General features: G+C 43.3%; 2 protein-coding genes across 3 annotated transcripts in view; both read right to left on the reverse strand.

Annotated features, from left to right (window-relative positions):
• WDR90 (WD repeat domain 90) overlaps nucleotides 1-3845 on the reverse strand; it is a 48454-nt gene extending 44609 nt beyond the window's left edge. Inside the window, exon 1 of one of the 2 annotated variants that reach the window (XM_061599804.1) lies at nucleotides 3710-3843. In XM_061599804.1, the coding sequence (XP_061455788.1) occupies nucleotides 3710-3809 (100 nt within the window). In that variant the 5' untranslated portion in view covers nucleotides 3810-3843. Of the gene's footprint in view, nucleotides 1-3709 lie in introns of both variants that reach the window. The other variant, XM_061599806.1, reaches the window with a different exon arrangement.
• A 9766-nt stretch (nucleotides 3846-13611) lies between these two features.
• The window catches only part of SEC14L5 (SEC14 like lipid binding 5), a 49793-nt gene continuing 41841 nt past the window's right edge, over nucleotides 13612-21563 (reverse strand). The window contains exons 14-17 of the mRNA XM_061599898.1: nucleotides 21187-21324; nucleotides 20094-20339; nucleotides 19685-19863; nucleotides 13612-18358 (exon numbers count right to left, since the gene is read on the reverse strand). Of these exons, the coding sequence (XP_061455882.1) occupies nucleotides 18253-18358; nucleotides 19685-19863; nucleotides 20094-20339; nucleotides 21187-21324 (669 nt within the window). The 3' untranslated portion in view covers nucleotides 13612-18252. The remainder of the gene's footprint in view (nucleotides 18359-19684; nucleotides 19864-20093; nucleotides 20340-21186; nucleotides 21325-21563) is intronic.

A 21563-nucleotide genomic window follows, 5' to 3' on the forward strand; every position in this document is an offset into this window, starting at 1 on the left:
CAGTAGCAACTGACTGGAGGACAAACCAACATCCTAATAAGCTGGCTGGCTGAGGTGGCCTGGGAGACCCAGTGCCTGCAGGAAGAAGGAGAACATCGCCACCCAGGGAAGGAGAGCCTGCTGTTGCTGCTGCTGTTGGAACACCACCTCCACCACCCTTCCCAGTGGGACTGCTGCCTGGCAGACGTGCCTCCTGCAGGACCAAGTCCCAGGTACCCAGCCAGCTGTGACTAATTTCCATCACCTGTCCCTCTTTGGAGGGATACATAAGCTGGCTGGCTGAGGTGGCCTGGGAGACCCAGTGCCTGCAGGAAGAAGGAGAACATCGCCACCCAGGGAAGGAGAGCCTGCTGTTGCTGCTGCTGTTGGAACACCACCTCCACCACCCTTCCCAGTGGGACTGCTGCCTGGCAGACGTGCCTCCTGCAGGACCAGGTCCCAGGTATCCAGCCAGCTGTGACTAATTTCCATCACCTGTCCCTCTTTGGAGGGATACATAAGCTGGCTGGCTGAGGTGGCCTGGGTTTTTGTCTTTTTTTGTTTTTGTTTTCTTTTGGGTGCCATTGGTTTTAGCTATGGGTGGGTTCGGTTTCGTTTTATATTGTAGTTCTTGGGTTTTTATGTAGTTTGTATGTTGTATTTTACTTTATCTTGTACGCCGCCTAGAGTGGCCGCTTGTGCGGCCAGATAGGCGGCCTAGAAATAAAATTTATTATTATTATTATTATTACAAAAAGTCAAAGAGAGGTTTCAATTCCTTGAGAGAGATATATTTCAATTTTTCTCCAAATAAACATGTCGCTTAATCCATCTGATTCAAATCTGTTAGGCCCAATAATTTCAATAGTCATTCTTCCATTATCTATATTAATTCCATCTTCCATCTTCAATAATCCTGTTAAGTCCAGTAATTTCAGTAGCCATTCTTCCATTATCAGTATCCCATAATAATCTTGTTGTCATAACCATAGTCCAAATAAACATATCAATTAATCCATCTCGTCAAATCTGTTAAGTCCAATAATTTCTATAACCATTCTTCCATTTTCAATATTAATTCCATCTTCCATCTTCAATAGTCCTGTTAAATCCAGTGGTTTCAGTATCCATTCATCCATTATGTTAAGTCCAGTGGTTTCAGTATCCATTCATCCATTATCAGTATCTTATGATGATCTTGCTGTCATACCCATAGTCATATAACAAGAGTCTGATGGGAATTTCCCCCATCACAAATATGTCCTTGCCATCAATTCTGAATATATTACTGAAATATTGTTGTAAAGCCACATCTCTGTTCTGGGTACATCTCTGCTCTGTCATATATTTGTAGTTAATTCCATAGATTTTTTCTATGACAAGCCCCATCACATCATTCCAGTCAAGAATTCTGGATATGTTACTGAAATATTGCTGCAAAGTCATATCTCTGTTCTTCTTTTTTACAAAATGCACTGGTTCATCTCTTAAGAGTTTCTCCACTGTCACATATCTGTAGCCAACTCCATAGATGTTTTCAATGTCAAACTCCATCACATCATTCCAGTCCAGAAAATTATCCAAGGCATTGGTAACTTTACCACCAAAATCTTCATTAATTTCTTCAGAGACAACTTTGAATTCCAAACAGTAAACTTTATTTCTAAGATCCATAAGCTCCAAATCTTTTTCCAATTTCACACTTGTTCCAATCTCCAGGGCTTGTGGCTTCCCTTTAATTTTTCTTTTTTCATCTCTAATCCCATCAAACACCTCTTTTACAGAATCCCCTATTTCTTTAAGCTCCTGTGTCATTTTGTTAAATTCAATTTTCATCGCCTGTCTGCCCTGTCTCAGGGTTTGTTTTGTTATCTCAATCTCATCCATTATTTTCTGAAACATAATTTCTTCCATGATCTCAATCACTTTCCTGGCTGCCATTCTTAAAACCACAGAAACAAAAATTATTTCAGCCACAATTGGGTTAATATTCCAGGCTGCTGATATCAGTGTAGACAGTACAGCCTGCCTTATCTCTATGTGTTCAGGAATACTAAACAAACTTAGTTCCCAACATCAAGACAATTAGTGGCGTCGTGAACAAGCGGATTCGTCAAAATGAAATAGACCAAAAAAAGTTTTTTCCCCCTCCTCGAAATAGAAATCGCTCCTCCGTTGGTATCTTTAGAATGCACCTCCAGGACAGCTTTTTGCGATAAAAGCAAAGATAAGCTTTTTCGATTTCTCTCCTCCTTAATTTCGTAAGTGAATGAGAAAAGCCAAAACTCACCTAGGAATTCTTCACAGCTGATTCATTGACAAATCTCTTTTTTAACTGCACCAATTTAAACCAAGTGAAAAAAGAAAATAGAAAGAAGGATGCTTGTTTGCCTGTTATAATCCGTTTTTTCTTTGAAGAAAAGATAAACGTATCGCTATAATCAGCTAGAGCTTGATGAAAGTCCGTCCGACATTGCAGTTTGAACCTTTTCTCATAAATAAATGAAATCCAGTCCTCCCCACAAAAACAGGCTTTGTGGTTAATCTCACGTTTCTCCCTGACCGGGAGAAAATCTTTACCAGTCAAAAAAAGACGTTCTGACTGATTTTGAAGCTGAAAAAGCTTCCTCTGAGACAAGAGCTCGGCTCAGAGGCAGCACAGGCAGAGCAACCCTTCCCGGAAGTCGAACAGGTGGTTTTTTTTACCAGACATGGCAGAAATTGCAACCTGTTGAATTTTATGCCTGACATGCAACTATTTAACACAATATTGTTTAAGTAGAGTTCTGGTGCATCATAAAAGATCCACATAAGGCAGAAATACAACAGGTGAAGTTTCCTTCCTCTTGGGTAGGAAGAGAGGTCGCTCCTGGTGGGCTTCTGCCAGCTACGAAGCTGTTCAGTGATTTATTATTTCCCCACCCCCAGCATGGCTCCTGTGAATTTTAATTTATTCACATTTATTAACTGCCCCATAACACACCTCTCTGGGCAATGTACACTAAAACTTTAAAAACCAAAGATAAAACATTAAAGACGAACAACACGGTCAAAACATATCACCACCGTGCACATACGAAAAAATCCAAAACAGCACAGACTATATCACACATACACTGTGCTTTTATTATTGATACTGCTCATATTTTACTGTTATCTTAATTGTGTTCTGTGATTTGAAATGATGCGACCTATGTATTTTATATATCTGTTATCATTTGTTCTGTTGATACCACTTGTGAAAAAAGCGGTATATAAGTACATTAAATAATAACAACAATAGCAACATACACAACTCATACACAACTCATACACATGCGCATCTAATGCTAAGAAGAGCTAAAACCATTCTCATAAGCGCTAGAAACAGCCACGGCTGCCGGACGTCAGAAGTCCCACAGGTGAAGTTTCCCGCACGCGTCATAGGCGTGAAAGAGAAAGACCACCCCTGGCGGGTTTCTGCCTGTCTTCTGGCTGTTTGACTGCTAGAAAGCCCTGGCAGGAAATGAATAACAACAAGAGGAGCCCTATTGGGGCGCCTGTCAAAAACGGGGGGGGGACTCGGTGTGCTGCCTGCAGAGGATGCTCAGACTCCGAGGAGCCTCCAAAGCCAGCCCAGCCTGCCTCTGCTAGGAGTGCCGGCGCCCCTCGCTATTGCCCCCAGAGGGCCCCGTACACCCACCCACCCCGGCTGCCCCCCACACCGTCATTTTTCTCCCTCGGCGGCTACCTCTGGCCATGGCTGCTTCGCTCGCTGCTCGCTGCCCCTCCACCCGCTTCTCCCTTCCCGCCGCTGCCTTCGAAGAGCCCGCCCTGCCTCCAGCAACCATAGAGTCGCCACAGACGGAGACTAAAAAGGCCTCTCCCACTAGGGCTAGAGAGGCCGCTCCGGATCATAGACACTGAGCGGCCGCTTCCGGCTTCCGTTCCGTTTGCGCACCCTCTTTCTTTCAAAAAGGAGAGTAGCAGAGATCTATGGAAAGAGGGGAGCTTCTCTACCTCTCTTTTCTCCATGGTGGCCCTCTTCTCTTTGTTTCATTCGCTTCTGTTTACTTGCATGAGAGCCTATAAACCGCTTGATCATGAGAATATATTCAAGCGGTGAACAAAATATACAAAGAATGGGTAACAAATACATTAAAACCATCATTAAAACTAGACAGAATATAAAATTCCTTCATTATGCACAGTGTCAGCTACTGCAATTCTTCCTCTCAAGAATCCTGGGAACTAATTTGTTAAGGGTGCTGGGAATTGTAGCTCCGTGGGAGGTAAACTATAGCTCCCAGGAATGTTTAGGGGAAGCCATGGGCAACGTGGAAAGATTTGTTCAGGCTTGCAACCAGCCATGCCCTCCTCTTCAACACTCCATTCCATCCCCCACTTTCTGCCCCTCCCCCAACATACTATTGGCATTCTGCACCCACTGAACATAAGAAAAGACCTGCTGAGATCTCTCTTACTGGAGTATTTTGGGGGAAAATGTTCTTGAGGCTAGTTCAGTTGCAGCCTGCAAGAAAGGGTGGTTCTGAGTTACGTCACTGCTGTATTGTTGTAAGCTTGTGGGGTTGGTCCTGATGACCTCTTGGTGTTTCTTCCATCTCAGTGGGTCTTGAGTCTAATGGGACTGAAACCTGCAAGGCAGCATACCCACCCACTCACCCCAGCACATCAACTGGCACCAGGCATGCTTCTCGTTTTGTAAATTAAAAAGGTGATGTGTTGCAATTAGAACTAAATGGTAGGTTGATGGCTCTTAATGGCTAGGAAAAATATGAATGGGATGCCTCTTCCTCTTCCCTGCTTAAGGAATGTAATAATCCAAGTGGCTGTGTGAAAAAGGACCATCTCTAGTTTGGAAGATAAAGTGAGATTACCACAGACTGCAAAACAGACAAACAGAGCTGAGTTGGCACTGCAAGAATCTTAGGGTGCTGGCTTCCTCCCGAGAGGTCTAACATGGGAGCAGTGAACGTCATGCATCTGTCACGTCTTTAATGCTGTATTGCCACCTATGGTCAACCTATATGTTTGTAAATAAACAGACATATTACAGAATGTCCTTCCAAAGCAAAGCAAGCCTAGGCAATGCTGCAGACCTGTTTCACTGTTTCAACTGGAGGGGGCTCAGCCATTGCTAGAGTCTAGAGGCAAAACATTTAAAAGGGGTTAGACACACACCCATGTCGAAACCATAAACAAGAAATGCCAGCTCATTGTTTTCAGGCAAATCCGGGTATCTTTCTGGGATCAAGCTTTGTGACAATTTTTTTAGGAACAAAACATAACAAGTCAGACCAATTTGGTCCATCTAGCTTAGTATTGTCTGCACTGATTGGCAGCGGCTCTGCAGGATTTCAGGCAGAGGACATTTCCAGCTCTAACTGGAGATGCCAGGAATTGAACCTAAGGCCTTCGGCACGCAAAGCGGACTCTGTACCACTGAGCTACAATCCTTTCTTTCCTTCACAGGCACACAACATTTTGATGCTGGGAATAAGGATGTGTCTTCCTGCTGTCTAGGTAGTTATGCAAACTGAGTTTACGCACACAGCGTAAAGACCACCCAGGTCTTGAAATCATTTCAGTTTGACCATTTGGCTATACGTTTTAAAGCACTGGAACAAGATCCCATGAGTTTCTTATATATTCTCTTACAGAGCAGCCATTTTCTTTAAACTGTTTTTTTTTTATGGGTCCTTAGCCCTTATGTTAGGCTCTGCAGACATGCATGTGTATGTTTTTTAATTGGTACAAACTGTAAGCTGAGAGTTTGCTACTTTATTACATGTTGCATTGTATGTTAAGATACAGGAAGCCCCTTTGAACGTCAAGACCAGTGCAGGTTGGTGGCTCCATGTTAGAGAGGCAGTGGAATCTATTCATTTTATTCAGCACCTTGGACAGCTCCTGGAAAAACCAGGAGCAGCTTCTACTGCCCCATTGACATAGAGCCCCCTCCACTGGTCCAGACTATCAAGTTCTGACGGTGCAACCCTGAGCACGTTCTCAGAAGTAAGTTCTACTTTGTTCAGTGGGACTTACTCCCTAGTGAGTGCATTTAGGAGTACAGCTTAAGATTTGGCCATTCTTCAATAAAAGGAAAGCTCCAGGCCGTAGTGGCTGCTGGGGCTCCAATGTTAGTGGGAAATCTGCTTTCAAGAAGCTGTCCAAGGTGCTGAAACCTATTCCTAAAATATGTTCAGCACCTTGGACAGCTTGTTGAAAGTTCAGACTAAAAGCCAGAGCGGATTCCACTGTCCCACTGACATGGAGCCACAGCCACCACTGGCTCCAGGTTTGAGGAACTGGGCAAAGGGCCTGTGGGGACTCCCATCTTCCGCTCGTGGTCTGGAGTGGCAGACAGCTGCAGTGATCTCCAGATCTTGCTGGACTACAAATCCCATCGTCCCTTACCACTTTGGATATGCTGGCTGGGGGTGATGGGAGCTGTAGTCCACAACTACTGGAGGGCACCAGGCTAGTGTAGATAATACTGAGCTGTCAGGGCAGCATTTTAAGGGAGATTTAGAATTTTACATGTTTTCTTTTGTTCAGATTTTATAAGATGGTTATTAGAGCTACAGTTCACTGGGAAGAGGGATTGATTGTGAACCACTCTGAAAACCATAGCTGTGCAAGGGAAACAGGAGTCTCCTAACTCTGCACCCTAACAAACTACACTTCCCAGGATTTCTGGGGGGAAGCAGTGACTGTTTAGAGTATCATAGTACTTTAAAGGTATAGTGCGGATATGTCCCTCCTCTGAGACCATGGACTGTACGCTGCCTCCCAAAGCACTGTGAGAATAGGCAGGTTCAGAATAAGTGGTCGTTGAACCATCTACCACAATTAATTGCCCCTACTTCTTGTTCTTATTTTAAGACAGATCGATCTGACTGCAACAACGTAACAGTGTTCCTGGTGCCCAGTGTGGTGAGTAGTGGTTCTCAGGCAAGCTCTTCTATGTCACCTAAGTAAAACCAAGGCCGTTCTGTGCAAGAGCCAGTCTTTACCATATCTAAAGGACTAATGCCTTCAGTGACGTGGCACTAGTATCATACGTGCAACCTTATCATATGAAATCGCATGAGCCTTAAAATCAAGCTGGTGAATACTAGAGTCAGGGTCTTATTAGTTGTGACCCCATATCTTTGGAACTCTCTTCCAAAAGAACAGCAATAAGGCCCCATCTTTGTTACATTTTAAAGATCTCTTTAAAAACTGTTTGGGTTGTATCCAACACCAGTCCTACTCAGAAAAGACCATTGAAATTATGGCTAACTTAAGTCCATTAATTTCAATGGATCTACTCGGAATAGAACTTAATTGCATACAAGCCAGTGTTTCAATCTGCCCTCTATTAAAAGTGCAGTGAGTTGGGTTTCCATCTACTGCCATTCATACTTCCTGTAATGAATTTCCTTTGTCTTTATAATATTGTTTAATTATCTTTTATAAGCTGTCGTGGAAGGGCTTTGATTGGAATACAAGTATTTTAAAATTAATAAATTCACTGCCAGCAAGTGAATAACATCTCCCATTAAAAACTTGCTCTCATTTTTCCCTGCAGAGGTAATAATTCCCTTTTTGGAGGGGTGCATCTTTGTCCTAGAAACAAATCTCTTTTGCAGTTGTAGGAATTCAAATCTCATACTAACAGTGGAGGCTGCTCCGTTAGGGTGAATGGGGCAGTGTCTCAACAACCTCAGTCTGCCTTCAGCCAGCCTGCCTTCTTACTTACGACCAGTCCCAAGGGGTGGCACTGGCTATCAGTTTCCTCCTCCCTAATTCACATGCAACTCAACAGGGAGGGAGAAGGTGACAAGTTCAAGTTGTTAGTATATAAAGCCTTCAACAGCTTGGAATCAGTTTACTTGAGGGACCATCTTACTCCATATGTGCCCACTTGCCTAATTTGATCTGCAGAGCTGGCACTGCCACAGGTGCCACATAATACTTATTCTGCTTTTCTAAGAAATCAATCTTTTAGCATGGCAGCACCTACACTTTGGAACTCCCTGCCTGTTGACACCAGGCAAGCGCCTTTGCTTTACTCTTCTTGGTGCCTGCTAAAAAATTTTTTTGTTCAGGCACATCTGTCCAGACCTGTAGAAATTGACATGTGTTTCAATCTGTTTTCAGCTTGCATGTTGTTTTTAATGCTATTTTGGATTTTTGTAAATAACTGTTTTTACCTTTGTCATTTGTCGACAATGTTAAAGTTTGCTTTTGTTTTCTGTAAATTGCTTACATGCTTTATTTATGATCACACAGTTTATAAAATTTGACAAATAAAAATAAAACTGGAATTGATTACCCACGCCTAACCTTTCCTCTGGCTCCATCTATTGTTCGGGCTCTCAGCCTTCTGCCCTACTAGTCCCAATGGGAATCAGCCATCATGGCCACAAATGGGATGAGTCAGTAGTGGCGGAGCACATACTTTGCAGACAGAAGGTCCCAGGTTCAGTCCCTGGCAGCGCCAGCTAAAAAAGGAATAGCAGGTCACGTGATAAATGAAGCCCTCTGCCTGACACACTTGTGGGGTGCGCCTGGTCAGGACAGACAAGAAATGGGTTGGAATGACTGTCTGAGCCAGTTTGATAGGAAGCCTGTGACCCTGCAGGCGCTGTTGGACTCAGGATCCCATCAGTCCCTGCCAACATGGCCAAAATGGCCCAGGGATTATGGGAGTTGTAGTCCAGCAACACCCAGAGGGGGCCAGTTTTCCCCAGCCTTGCAGCATTAGGAGGTAGTGTCATCTGTTCATAGCTCTTCCTACCTTTCTGAGATAGTAAGCAGGATGCAGGGGGCGCTTAGCTCCGAGTGCTTTAACAGATGCAGTCCACCCCTGATGCTCAGATGGTGATCTATCCCAGGCTTGAGGCTGCAATCTCAGCCACTCTTTTTCTTCCCTTTCTCTAATGCAATTGCCGTGGGATCTAGTATTAAACGACATTGATTGCTTATTGGATTGTTTGGTTTTGCTCTAAGCTAATATATATGATTTACACTGAGGAAATGTTGTTTGCTGATTTTTAATGTTGTGTTGTTGCTGTCAGCCGCTTTGAGCTCAACATTGTTGTTGGAAAAGCAGCATACAAATATCAAATCAAAATCAAAGAGGGGAACGAAAGGTTTGATGATGGTTGCAGCCCTGATCAAAATCTTTGTACTGAAATCTCCCCTCCCATGAAATGAGAACTATGAATGAACATGGTCATTTAGCAGTCTGGAACTAAATGCTACCTTCTTCCCAACACACACAAACACAGGCCCTATTCCCATGTGAGGATAAGCCAAACCACAGTTTACTGGGATTGCACTAACAAGGAGCTCCCAGCCACTTTGCTCCTATCTGGTCCTTTTAACTCAGCTTTGAGTGGCAGCTATGCCAAGGTTTAGCTCAGCATGTCCTGCAAACCACGCCCTTGGAAACAGTGTTTGAAACACAGGCACCAGCGAAAAACCCTAACTGCTGATGACTGTCAAACACAGAATAAGATTTTACCAACAGCCAAAGGGGCATTTAACAATCTTTGTAACATGCTGATTTAGTCATTTTAGCGGTTTCTTTCATTTTAAAGCTGCCCGGCTTTTCTTTGTGGGACCAGGTGGCAACAACCGAGTCCATCCATTTCTAAACAACAATTACCTAGAAGCGCCCAGCAGTCTTGCTGAGACATCACAACTGCGTGCTCTATTTACGCTGCTGCTGTGTACTTGCCACAGCCAGATGCTGAGCTTGTCGGCTTTTCCCCAGCTGCAGTCAGCCAAAAGCAAATAATGTTGGCTTATTTCTGAAGAGGCTGCAGTTTGAAATTCACTATTCCCAAGTCACTTGATGCTAGGCATTGGTCAGTTCAAGGGAAAACTGGCCTAGTCTTTGCTTTGCGGCACACAAATGTCAATGTCAGAGATAGTTGAATCCTTTAGTTGATTTCTTAATAGTCCAGTCTTAACCAAACTGAATTATACCTGAGTTATGCCTGTCCCCTGTATAGTCCTGTAAGATCACTCAAGCCATCAGGGGATTTTTTCATGTGACACTGCACCCTACAGACTTTCATAGGGTAGTGATCTAAAAACAGTTTTTTTCCACCATCACCCTGACACCTTCGAATGCTCTTCCCTCTGCCATACACAAACCACCATCATTTGCTTCAGACACTGTGTAAAAAATACTATAGGGCTCCAGCAGTACAAGGTCCATTTCAAGTTATGACCACATTGTGTAGTTTAAGCTCAACAGGAAGCTGATTTATTAACTCAGGGAAAGATGACTCCTGCCCTCCAGTTGTTGCTGGATTACAACACCCTTCCCTCCCTCCCCACTGGCCATGCTGGCTGGAACTGATGGGAGTTAAGTTTTATAACATCCAGAAGGTACCACACTGGCTAGCCCTGTATTAATTCATTTATTACTTTAAAAAAATAGGATCCTTTTATCATGTCCATAATAGATGGTGACTACCGATTTGATGAAGATTCTCCGCCGGAGGATGAAGGATCTTCACATAAACTCCTTGCACATGCCTCCGTGAATCTGGGCATCTGTTAAAGTGGCCATCCAGGACCAGTTTGTTTGTTTTTTAAGTTCATGCAAGAAATGATCATGCTTCACTCTGAAGTTATATAGAGCACAGCGGTGGGTGGTGCCTGTTGGGGCTGGTAGAGCAGAAAGCAGGAGGTTCAACAGCAGATGGAGAGAGGGCCAATGACAGGCAGAATGAACTAAGTCTAGTTTAGTCTCCATCTTCCTCCTCCTACAAGGGTAACACTCAGACTAAGGGGGAAGATGTTGACGGATAGTGCCGCTCCTTGGACCAGTTGTAAGAAGGCAGGCGGATGGGGGCTGGTTATTATTATGAGAATTTATTGCCAACCCTTCACCCAGAGGTCCTGGGGCAGATTACAACAATTTTAAAAAACACGATTAAAAGTTAAAAACAACCTAAATAGGTTGACAGCAGACTGAGGTTGGTGGCACAATGACCCATACAGAGTAACGGGCCAGCCCCTACTGATACAGCAGCACTGATGACCTCTCTGAGGCTCTCTTAGTCCACATAAGGTTCACTCTCTGTCAGCCTCACTGGTGTTGTGGTGATTGTCGTAAAGCAAGCCCTTGCCTCTCTCAGCAGGTACCTCTCCTGGAGAGAAAACTGCTTGCAGAACTCCCAGATGAGGCCTATGTGGTGGCTGCCCGCTTCCCTTTCCTCAAATGGACACCCACCAGCGTTGCTGGAGACAACTTAGAAAGAGCTGGACCTACATCACAGCTGTATAGCAAGCAGAACAGGGCAGAACAGCCGGAAGGCCAGTGAAAGAAGCAAAGCCTGCTCCATAAAGCGGAGCTGTACAGGAAAGATGGAAGGGATGCATGAAATCACATTGGACTTATTCTTCCGCTAGTGGCTGTTTTAAGGATGGCTTACCATCATCCCACGGTGCAGCTAGGAGTGCCCATGAAGTGAATTACAGTAAATAACAACAAACTTACCCCAAAATGCACTATGACGACACGAGTAAGAACTGCTTTTAAAACAATGGTTTATCACTTTGAAGGGCTGGTGAGTACCTGTATATCGAGATAGACAAATTGTGCCAATTTCGGTTTCTTTCAGCTTCTCATTTTTCCAGTTTTCAGTTCACCACATTTCCAAATCCATTTGCAGATTTTTTAAAAAAAAAAAGTTGAGAATTTGAGAGCTTTAGTGTACATTTCTCTAAATAGGCACCTTTTCCTGTGCAATTTCCCCAAAATATAATGCATTTTACATGTTGTTTACACTGTGCATTTTTTTTACATACTTCCCCCTAATAGACACACTTCTGAATCACAAAACTCAGAGACCAAATTTTGAAAGATTACTGTTTGTGTATTTTTTGCAAAGTGTGAATTATTTAGATTTGCATTAAATTGTGAATCAAACCAAATTTCTCCCCATCCCTCCTTACAAACACAAGTAAAGATTCAGAAATTGTGGGAGGCATGTAGGCATCATAACAGACAAAGATTGTAAAAAAATTGGCATGGTTCAGCAATCTGGGAATGAGCTTGATATTGGTCCGATGTTGCTGTCCTGGTTCTACAATGGGCTCACTGGGGGTGGGGTGTTTGTTACTCTCTCTCCATCTGAAAAAATGGAAATAGTAGCCTACCTCACAAGGTTGTTGTGAGGGCAAAAACAATGAAGACAGTAAAGATTTTTGCAAATTAAGAGTATGATTAACAGCAGTATGCTATACCCATTGCACTTTTGTGGAAACGTGCATAAAATGAAGACAATTATTCAGGAACGTAAATGCTTAAAATATTTTGCTCAGTCTTTGCACCAGACTCAAGAATTCCTAGAGGATGATGGGAAGGGCCATAATAGGTTGTGCTAAAGGCTGTAGCAGCAGCCATTCTTTTGAGGCACCCAGGGCTACTCTCTGTTCTGTAATGAGGTGGTAGAGCATGAATATTGTGTGCAGAAGATCCTCAGTTCAATCCCTGATGGCATCTCCAGGTAGGGCTGGGAGTGCTTCTTCCTGAAACACTGGAGAACTGCTGCAAGTCAAAGTAGACAATACTGAGCTAGATGGACCAATAATCTGACTCAGTATAAGGTTAATTCCTATGAGGAAATTGCACCATGTAAGGAGGAGCTGTACAAAGTAAATATCTGATGCAAAATTTTAGAGAAAACATTATGCACATAGATTTCCAGTGGTTATTGATATGGTGTCACTTTAGTCTTCACATTTTAACTACTGTAGATCATCTTTCCCATGAAATTTGAAATAAATCACCATATCAAGTTTCTGGCAGGTAGAGAGGGGAAGAGAAGTCAGGCAACGTCCATGAACTTGTTCTTTTTAAAAAGAAGCTCTAACCCAAATCATGTAGGGTAGTCACTGGCCAGTCAGCATTTGGAGGCACATTGGGGTCCTACAAAATAATCTGACTCTTTCTTGAAAGAAACTCTCACATGTTAAAAATAAGTTAAAACCTAAATGTAAGCCCAAACTGGAGAGGTTAAAAGGACCAGCCTCCACCAATACCAGGTGTCACCAATCTTTTGGGGCCTGTGGGCACATTTAGAATTCTGAGAAAGTGCTATTGGTGCCAGACATAAAGTGGCTGCTGTGAGGTGTGTGGCATAACATAAAATGTTTGTTACACTTAAAAGAGCAGAAAAAGAAAGAGGAATGCAACATGGGGCAGGCATATTTACTGATACCTTTTGCAGACACCATAGTAGGCACTGACAGGCACAGTGGCACCCATAGGGGCCGGGGTTGGTGATTCCTTGTATATATAGTATATGTGCCCTGGAATAAAGTAGGTAACTGACTCCACTATTTTGCACCTGGCTCTGATGAGTGGACTTCGGGGTTCTCATAAAAAAAAGTAGATCTTGCAAACCTGAAGTCTGCCCACCCCCTCCATTACACCACAGCTAATGCTGAAAATGGAAGGCAGGGTTGTGTAAGGGAGAGAGGAGAGAATGTGCAAACCCATGGGAAAGTCCTGCTCTCCTTACCATACAGCTACATCTGTGTCAGGCTGTTAAGGCCTAGGAGCAACCGCGATGGAGACATCTCACTTTCCCCAATGCTTTAGCTTAAAACCAACTCCTCTCCAGTTTATTTTTCCATTTGAAGTTACAGCAAAATGGAGAACAGAAATCTATCAGTAATACCCAGCTTCTGACAGAGTCACTGCCATAACATTTGTATCACATTTGTTGATCACCAACATGTATACAAATAGCAATCTGAAAACCTTTTTGTTTTGTGCTGACAGGAATAAATCTCTGTTGTAAACAACAGCAGCAACCATTATATTAGCCTTGCACTTTCAGAATTCCCGTGTAACCAGCTCAGACTTTTAAGTGCCACTAAAGTGATTTGTCGTCACACTGGAACCAGTTTAGCCCCTGCTGATACTGATAGTTACCCTTTGGGGGGATAGTTTTAGCAGCTTTCGCAAATCTATTACGGTACTCTGTAAAATGCCCTTAAGATAACCTTTGCCACAGGCCATGCAGAATTAGTTATTATCTATATTAATATTATTTTTGCACTAAAAAGGTCACAGTATAGTGGTTTAAACAACTGGCACAACTACGTGAAAAGAGGAGGAATCTAGCTGAATAGCATCAAAGACATTGGCTATGACTATGGCACTTCAGTTCAACATACTAAGATAGGGATCAGCACCTGGTGGCCCATAGACTGAAGCTGTCCCCATCCCAAGCAAGGGCTACTTCTGGCCCCTCAGCAAAACAAAGTGTGCTTCTTTGGGTATGTGAAGGAGAATGGAGGCTATGTCTATGAGGTGGCAAAACCTTTTAAGACAGGATAGGATCCTCAGTCCTTTCTTCAAATTGGCTCAAGAACTAGCTACTGATCAGTGTATTAGTACGCTTCTAGCCTCTCACACACCTCCACGAACCCAAACTACTAACTCTTCAGGAAACCAGAGTCAAATGATGCAATTCTTTGTGCCATTCCTATGCTTTTGAGTAGCAAAGCGCAAAAAGGAAGCAAGTTTGAAACAATAGCACTCTATCCCATTTCACCAACACATCCCCCCACTCCCCCCAACAAGCCATGACACTCAGGTCTCAAAACAATGGAAGAAACCAAATATTTAATAACCAAATTCAACTCTGGCTGGTGATCTTAAAAAGGCTTCATTCCATGCAAACTTGAAAACTGCTGTCCACCACAGAATCTAGATTCTCAATAGCTGGTACTTACAAAATCCTAAGGTCATAGTTCTTGTGTTTGCAGACTAAAGTTGGAAAATGTGGATGCAGCATCTTCTAAAGGTGAGGTGTGGAAGGGGAATTGGGTCAGAACTTCTGGTAGTCAGAAAGAAAAAGTAGTATCCACACCATCCCTTCCCATGATCACTACTCCCTCATGGCTTCCCTTTCATATCTCCTCCCATTCGCTCCTAGCTTTTTGCCAACAAACGTTGAATGGCGAAAAAGGTTATCATAGCCATAAATCTGCATGTTAATTTAAGTTCTTGCAAATTTGCCCAATATAGATAATTTAAGATTCCTCCAGCATAATTCAGCTATTTTGATATCGTATAGCCCTGTTCTAAGACTAATAAGAAAAACATAAAATCCCTGCTGGATCACACCAAAGGACCATCTTTTCCTGTTTTCCACAGTGGCCAACCAGATGCCTCAGTAGATCCACAAGGCCTTGAAGGCAACTGCCTTCTCCTGCTGTTGCTCTCTAACTGGCATTCAATGGCAAACCACCTCTGAATCTGGAGATTATCATTATTTCAATTTACCCACCTTTCTTCATATAGCTATTCATATATGTACCCTCCATGAATGTATCTAATCTCATTTTAAAGTTTAAAGTCAGTGGTTCCCAAAATCCCCCCCCACCAACCACTTGAAAATTGCTGAGGGTCTTGGTGGACCAATAATTTTTATGCCTGTTGTAGCAATTGTAATGCACTGCGCTAGAGGCTGTAAGATTTTTAACTGTATTTTTACAGACACACCACAGACCCCCTGAATGGAGCTCATGGACCACAGTTTGGAAACCCCTGATCCAAGTAGTGGCCATTACATTATGCAGCACTGAATTCCATGAGTCAATTGCTCTGAACCTCCCACTGATCAACTTCATTAGATAACCCCAAGTTCTGGTACAGTTCTTTGTAAGGGTTACCCTGACACTTTGAATTCAGAAAAAACACCTGCTTGCAATAGCTCCTCAGCCTTCTACTAAACCCACAAATAGAATAGTCTAGTTGCCAGGCAAAACCTATCCATTTGAATCCCCAGACACAGAAATGAGAATTTCTTGAGTCACTTAATTTCTGCAAAGTTGCTGCATTATGTGCCCCCAAACTATCTCCTGGGACCCATTTGGGCAAACATGCCCAAATATTTATTCATTTTTAAGAAGCGTGTTGACCTTAGTTAAGGCAGGTCACAACCCATGTCACAGTAAGGCTACTTAAAAAATAGGACCCTCTTCATTCTCATGGGAAACCTAAGCTATTCTGGTCTTCCTCCACATTCTACTATGACATTTCTGAGATATGTCATTCACAATGCAGCCCCAGAGACAGAGAAAGCAGCCATATTTTGCTTTAAAAAGAGAATGTAGCACATGAACACTATTGGAACCATCTCAGACTGCCCATTATTCAGCATTGTTCCAATCACGATTAGAATTTGCTTTAAGGGCAAGAGTAGATGTTACACACACAAGAAAATGGAATAAAGCAGACGCAGGGGACCTAAAGAACACTAATGTGAGTGCACATGATTAACCCTTTCTCCACGGGCTGTTTTTCTGCTTAGTGGGGTATAACTGCAATGGGGTATAGCTGTCTACATACCATACATTTAAAGCACACACACACCCCACACACACAAAAAGAATCCTGGTGAGTGTAGTTTATCCCTCACATAACTACTATTCTTAGCACCCTTAAACTACAGTTCCCAGGATTCTTGGTGGGGTGCACTTTAAATGTATAAAACAATCAAAAAGATTCCTTACACATTACAGCCATTTCCTCAAAGGGACTGCTGGGAACAAGGCTTTCAGGGCAAGCTTGGGCAACTAATTCCCTGCAGTCCCTCTGCACAGAGAAACAGCAATAATGTGACGCATTTTGCTGAAGTGACTGGTCCTGGTTGGTTTCCTTCTCTCTCCCTAATGCTGCTGTGCACCTCTGAGCAGACACACAAGCAATCAAAAGCCATTGGAATCTCAGCTGATTTGTTTCCTTACTTATCCCCTATCTGCAGCAGGAAGTAAAAAATAAACCTTGTCAGTGAGAACTCGTGTCTCATGCTTAGTCAGAAGTATCCCAACATTTACCACTCCTTTCCTTCCATGGGTATGCAACTTCACAAAAATCATTCTCTTTGAACCCATGCCCGCTCCACCCTGAAGTTTGTGCAGTCCCCAGTGATATCTTTTCAGAATATCTAAAACTTACAAAGTCAAGGTCCTTAATCATTCAAGGCCTTATCCACCAGAGCAGTTTCCCAGTTACAATGGGCCACAACCGTTTAAAATTCAAAAGATTATATGGGGACCTGTGCAGTTAATTCTGTATAATGCAGTCTTGTGCTCCAAAATATCCAGTTACAACATTAGGTTTCAGTGAAACAGCCTTACAAAGCTGAAAATGATCAGAAACCCCCCTTTTAGCCCTAAAAGTTGAGCACACAAAAGAGAGGGCATATTCCATAATAAATACTTGAGTTGTACCTATAAAATGATACAAATAAGTTATTAATTTAAGCCTTAATCATGTCTGAATAAATAGGAAATTTCATACATTCATGTACACACACACACACACTTAAAGTGCCCACCCCAACTTGGATTAGTGCCTGCTTTCAAAAGTAATAGCTTTTTCAACACTGTGGAAGAGTTTTGTGCCTGTAGAAATTAAATATTGCTTTGCTTAGCCCTTTGTAATGGAATTCACTTCCTACCCTGAGAGCGGAGTGGGGCAGAGATCTACTCATTTATTGCTCATAGACCTGAGAGAAAAAAGGGGATGGGGAAGCATCAGCGCTTACCCCTTTAAGTAAGAACCTATTTCAGTCCACTGCAGGAAAAACTTGTGTATGTTTTTGTGGTCTCTCAGGGATGCCAGAGCACGTTAGCTAGCAATATCTAGGTATCTAACCACTGAGATACCTTTCCTACTTGAAGTAATCCAGTTCCCATCCCCCCATCCCATCTACATATGTACATATTAGCAGTTTGCATCTAATCCCTGCTACCGAGGCACCTTTTGCATCTTGTGAAAACATAAATGGCACTGTTGATGCCCCAAGAAAGTAAACTAGTTTTTGCTACATGTAAAAGACAGCTCTACAGGTCCTAATAGGTAAGGCAACACCAGATAGCTCTACATTAATGTAGAGGTAAGCTGACTGGAATGAGCCCTGTAAACCCTAAGAATTATGTACAATTCATGCAAAAGTGATATGCAATCTAATGCACAGATTTGTTAATACATAATCCAGGAAAACCAGTCTTCAAGGTTTAGAAGCTGCAGGTCTATTCCTGACACAGCAAGGGTTTCAAGCAGCTCTCCAGAAACATCTTTGTGTCCAAACTGCCGTTCCTTGTGCTCCCCTGGATGGCCATTCCTAGGCACTATCATTCAGCCACAGGTCTCCTTGGCTCATTCTATGGGGCAGACCTGAAGAAAGCATCTTAGATTAGCAGCTTATTGACCAGCATTCAGGACGTTCCTAAATGATGTTATCTAGAAATTAGAGAGCTGCTCTGTGATTGGTTGGAAGATGTTGTTGCTCCACTGAGCTGTGAAAATCCACTGTTGCAAGATTCCAGACTTGTCATGGACCCCCTGGGATAGAAAGAAAGGGGGTGTTTGTTACACTGTGCACTTAATTATACCCAAGTGCATTAAAAAGGCATAATCAACTTGTTTCCAACCTCCTAGTGTTATCATCTCCTTGTTTTCTTCTGCTGTTGGACCTGCCCAGCTTCTAAGGTGTCCTTAAATAATTAACATTTGGAAGCCCTTCTGTCTCCAGAAGAGATGGCTTTTATTATCAACAAGAGTTACTCACAGGGCAGAGTCACCCAGGGCTGCTTGGCAATACATGGGGTTGAATCCCATACTCATCCTACTCAGATGAGACCCACTGAAATCAATAGACATAACTAACTTGGGTCAATTAACTTCATTGGGTCTATTCAGAGCATTAGATACAACGAGCATTGGATACAACCCACTCCCTCCAACTCAAGGGAGACTCTGGACAAGTCAGTCGTAACGTTTTGAGTGTGCTGAAAGACAGCATTTCTACAGACAGTCTTACAGTCAGGACTTTGCTATGGCTCCATTGTGCTAAACCCGGAGGCCGGAACTAGATGCTCAGCTGCAAACATAGGAGTCCTACTCCTGTTTTTATTCTCCAGTGCACAAAGGAAAGGGAATGTGTAAGGCCAACGTGGCAGACAAGAAGGAGAGCGCCTTCACCTCTCACGCCCCCCCCCCCGCTGCTTTCTCTCTGAATCCCCTTCCTCTCTACTACTTTTCCTTGCCTGAGCCAGGCCAGAGAAATGCTGCCTGGGAGAAAAGTTACAGAAGAAAGTTTGCGGGTGAGGGAAGGGCCACACACTGATCCCCCATCTCTTCTTCCCTGAAAACCCTCCCAAAAGGATTGGGAATCCCTCATTGGCTGCCAAAAATCTAGTTCCACCTTGAAAGAAAATACTGTGAAGTGACAATCCTGACATAACCTGATGAAGTGGAAACTCGTAGCAAGGCTTTTAACATCACCATCTCCCATGTTTACAAATACCCAGATCTGCTTAACTAGAGCTCCTGGAAGACAGTAGCAACTATCTCAAGGAGTCAGGGCTCTGACTTCCTGGATGACTGAGTTTAGATAGCAATGCTCCAAAGCAGGATAAAAAATAATCAAGTGCTAATTGTGGATTAATTTGGGAATGCATCCACATGATCAGGACTCATGAAGGTATATTACAAGCTTATTATCTCACAAATGGAGCAAAATGTCATATTACCATTACGCTGGATTTAGGACAGAGAGGGAGATCAAAGAAAGAGGCAAGGCAGTTACTAGGACTCCTGCTGATGGCTTTCCAGAATCACAGCAAGCACTGATTGATGCCCTCATATAGCAAGCCATGTTCCTCCTACCTGAACTCCTTGGATGCAAGCACCTCATAGTAATACATGATCTTGCACTTGTAGTTGGAAACCTGGAGCGTAGCCAAGACATCATCAACGCGAGAGAGACTGGTCCCAGCACAAGCAGTTGGGCTGTGCATTTTCCACTGAAGGATATAAAAGCCAGGCCAGCGAGTCACATGTGAACCCTGAAAAGTGATAGTTGGTGAGAGAACCAGCCAGGGGCATGTAAAGAGCGTTTTTTTGTTTGGTTGGTCTTGCTTCAAAGCCATCTTCAAAAGCCAAAGCAAAACTGCAAAAAGGGCAAAAGTGAGGTAAAACTGATGCACGCAGGTTAGGGCCTTACTGGAATCCTACAAGGCTCCTATGGATGTGAACAGACCTAGCATAAGATATTAGGCAGGTTAACCCAACTGACCTGGATGCTCTCGCCTTCCCGACAGACCAGCAGGGACTCCACACGGCTATAGTCCACCCCCAGGATCCAGCTCTTGCCAATTAGCTGCACATTATCTCCAGCAGTCAAAGCATTTGACATTGTAGGCTCCTTCCGGTTAATCTCAGGTGCTCGCTTGGAATGGAAGAGGCTGAACACCACATCTCCTTTCAGAATGTCAAAGTCCCAGGTGATCACTGATTCACCTTCCAAGATCTCCACAACTATCTAGATGAGAAGACAAATGACAGCATCCATCCATCTGTTCAATTCAATGTTGGCTTTGTCCAATAAATCAACTTAGTGCAGAAAAATCTGGCTCTAAGAAACCCATAAATGATTCCCATTTCTTCCTGACCGTTCAGAGCCCAAGCGCAAGACTTCACTTCAAGTCTCTCAGACCAGCTGTTTATTTGTGGACAATGGTCCTTCCATGGGAAGCCCCAGTCCAGGATGCATATCAGCTGGCTGGTAGGGCTTGTGCCCAAGCAGGGTAGTTCTAAAACACAGCAATCCACCCGTGGCTTTAGGATAGAACCAGGGAGTTATGTAAGACCTGATCATCCTCAGCTCAGAGGCCCACCAACAAGCAGACGCGAGGTGGAAGGCTTTCTCCAGCCCCCCGAAACAGACGTCTACCCTTAGAGCTCCACATTACAAAAGACAATTTGACAGGAAACGACATAGTGGTGCTTGAAGTGGAGGCTCTTACCTCTGCTCCTTTAGCCTTTAGGGCTTGTGAAATGTACTTGCAAATTGATCAGTGGGATCCCCAAGGAAACTGGGAATAATCTCACTTCTTACACAGGCTCAAGATAGCCTTGAGTAGGAAGAGTTTAGTTTTAATCCTTTGTTCCTTTAAGAATGAGGTATTTGGAACATATGAAGGGATGTATCAGGAATTTAAGAAAATGCTTCTTGAACCCAAGCAACTCTTCTTTCCTTTATAGCATCTCCAAAATCCTATCTCAACCATAACTGCCTGACTAGAAGAGCACAGAGCATTTGTCACATACTCAGACTTTGCTGTCTCCTTCCAGTCCTTCTACTGACCAGAAGATCCGCTCCATCCTACCTCATGGGGAGCACCTTTGAAGATATTTGCAGAGTGATAGATGGTTTCTGTCCAGAGACGGATATGATCAGAGATTTCAGGTTCTTCGTCCATTTGATAGAGTGATTTGGGGACAAGGCCACCTTCAGGCACATTACACTGTGTGGGAAAACAAGATGGAGAGGGCATCGCAAAATGTAAAGCAACACTTTAAAGCAACATCAACTGACAGACTACTTGCTGCTATGCCACCCAGTGTGACCTCACCTTCCTGCCATTTAGCAAGAATAGAGAGAACAGAAACAATCCTCCACCCTCTCTGCCAAAGCCCTTTTCAACTAAAATAAAGCAAGGGAGAATGGATGTAGCAACCAATGAATTGTGGAAGCACCTTCATT

The sequence above is a fragment of the Rhineura floridana genome, chromosome 17 (genome assembly GCF_030035675.1).
Source record: "Rhineura floridana isolate rRhiFlo1 chromosome 17, rRhiFlo1.hap2, whole genome shotgun sequence".
Lineage (NCBI taxonomy): Eukaryota > Metazoa > Chordata > Lepidosauria > Squamata > Rhineuridae > Rhineura > Rhineura floridana.